The sequence below is a fragment of the Eimeria mitis genome, genomic scaffold, assembly GCF_000499745.2.
Source record: "Eimeria mitis Houghton genomic scaffold, Emh_scaff4569, whole genome shotgun sequence".
Classification (NCBI taxonomy): Eukaryota; Apicomplexa; class Conoidasida; order Eucoccidiorida; family Eimeriidae; genus Eimeria; species Eimeria mitis.
In genome coordinates this window covers 2,551-2,855 of record NW_013572880.1, presented here as the reverse complement: position 1 = coordinate 2,855, position 305 = coordinate 2,551, and the positions used below count along the sequence as shown (strand labels likewise).

Sequence of the window (305 nt, the reverse complement as noted above, 5' to 3'; positions counted from 1 at the left end):
GACGATCCCCAGACAGCAGCTGGCCTGGCTATGGGGCCCCCCAACAACGATCCCCAGGGAGACGATCCCCACAGAGACGATCCCCGGGGAGACGATCCCCAGGCAGAGACTGGTGTCTCCCCTCTCGGGAGCGGAGACGATCCCGGTCCCCACAGAGACGATCCCCGGGGAGACGATCCCCGGGGAGACGATCCCCGGGGAGACGATCCCCACGGTGGCGTTTGTCTCCTCTGTGTTATAGACAGGGGAGACGATCCCAGGAGAGACGATCCCGATCCCCAGACAGACCCCACAGACTATCACCA

The 305-nt window shown here is 64.6% G+C and overlaps 2 protein-coding genes across 2 annotated transcripts in view; one reads left to right on the top strand and one right to left on the bottom strand.

Annotated features, from left to right (window-relative positions):
* Positions 1 to 241, top strand: part of EMH_0076160 (uncharacterized protein) — a gene marked incomplete at both ends in the record, with an annotated part of 816 nt that extends 575 nt beyond the window's left edge. Inside the window, one exon of the mRNA XM_013499694.1 lies at positions 3 to 241. Coding sequence (XP_013355148.1) covers positions 3 to 241 — 239 coding nt within the window. The remainder of the gene's footprint in view (positions 1 to 2) is intronic.
* A 58-nt stretch (positions 242 to 299) lies between these two features.
* Positions 300 to 305, bottom strand: part of EMH_0076150 (uncharacterized protein) — a gene marked incomplete at both ends in the record, with an annotated part of 2,384 nt that continues 2,378 nt past the window's right edge. Inside the window, one exon of the mRNA XM_013499693.1 lies at positions 300 to 305. Coding sequence (XP_013355147.1) covers positions 300 to 305 — 6 coding nt within the window.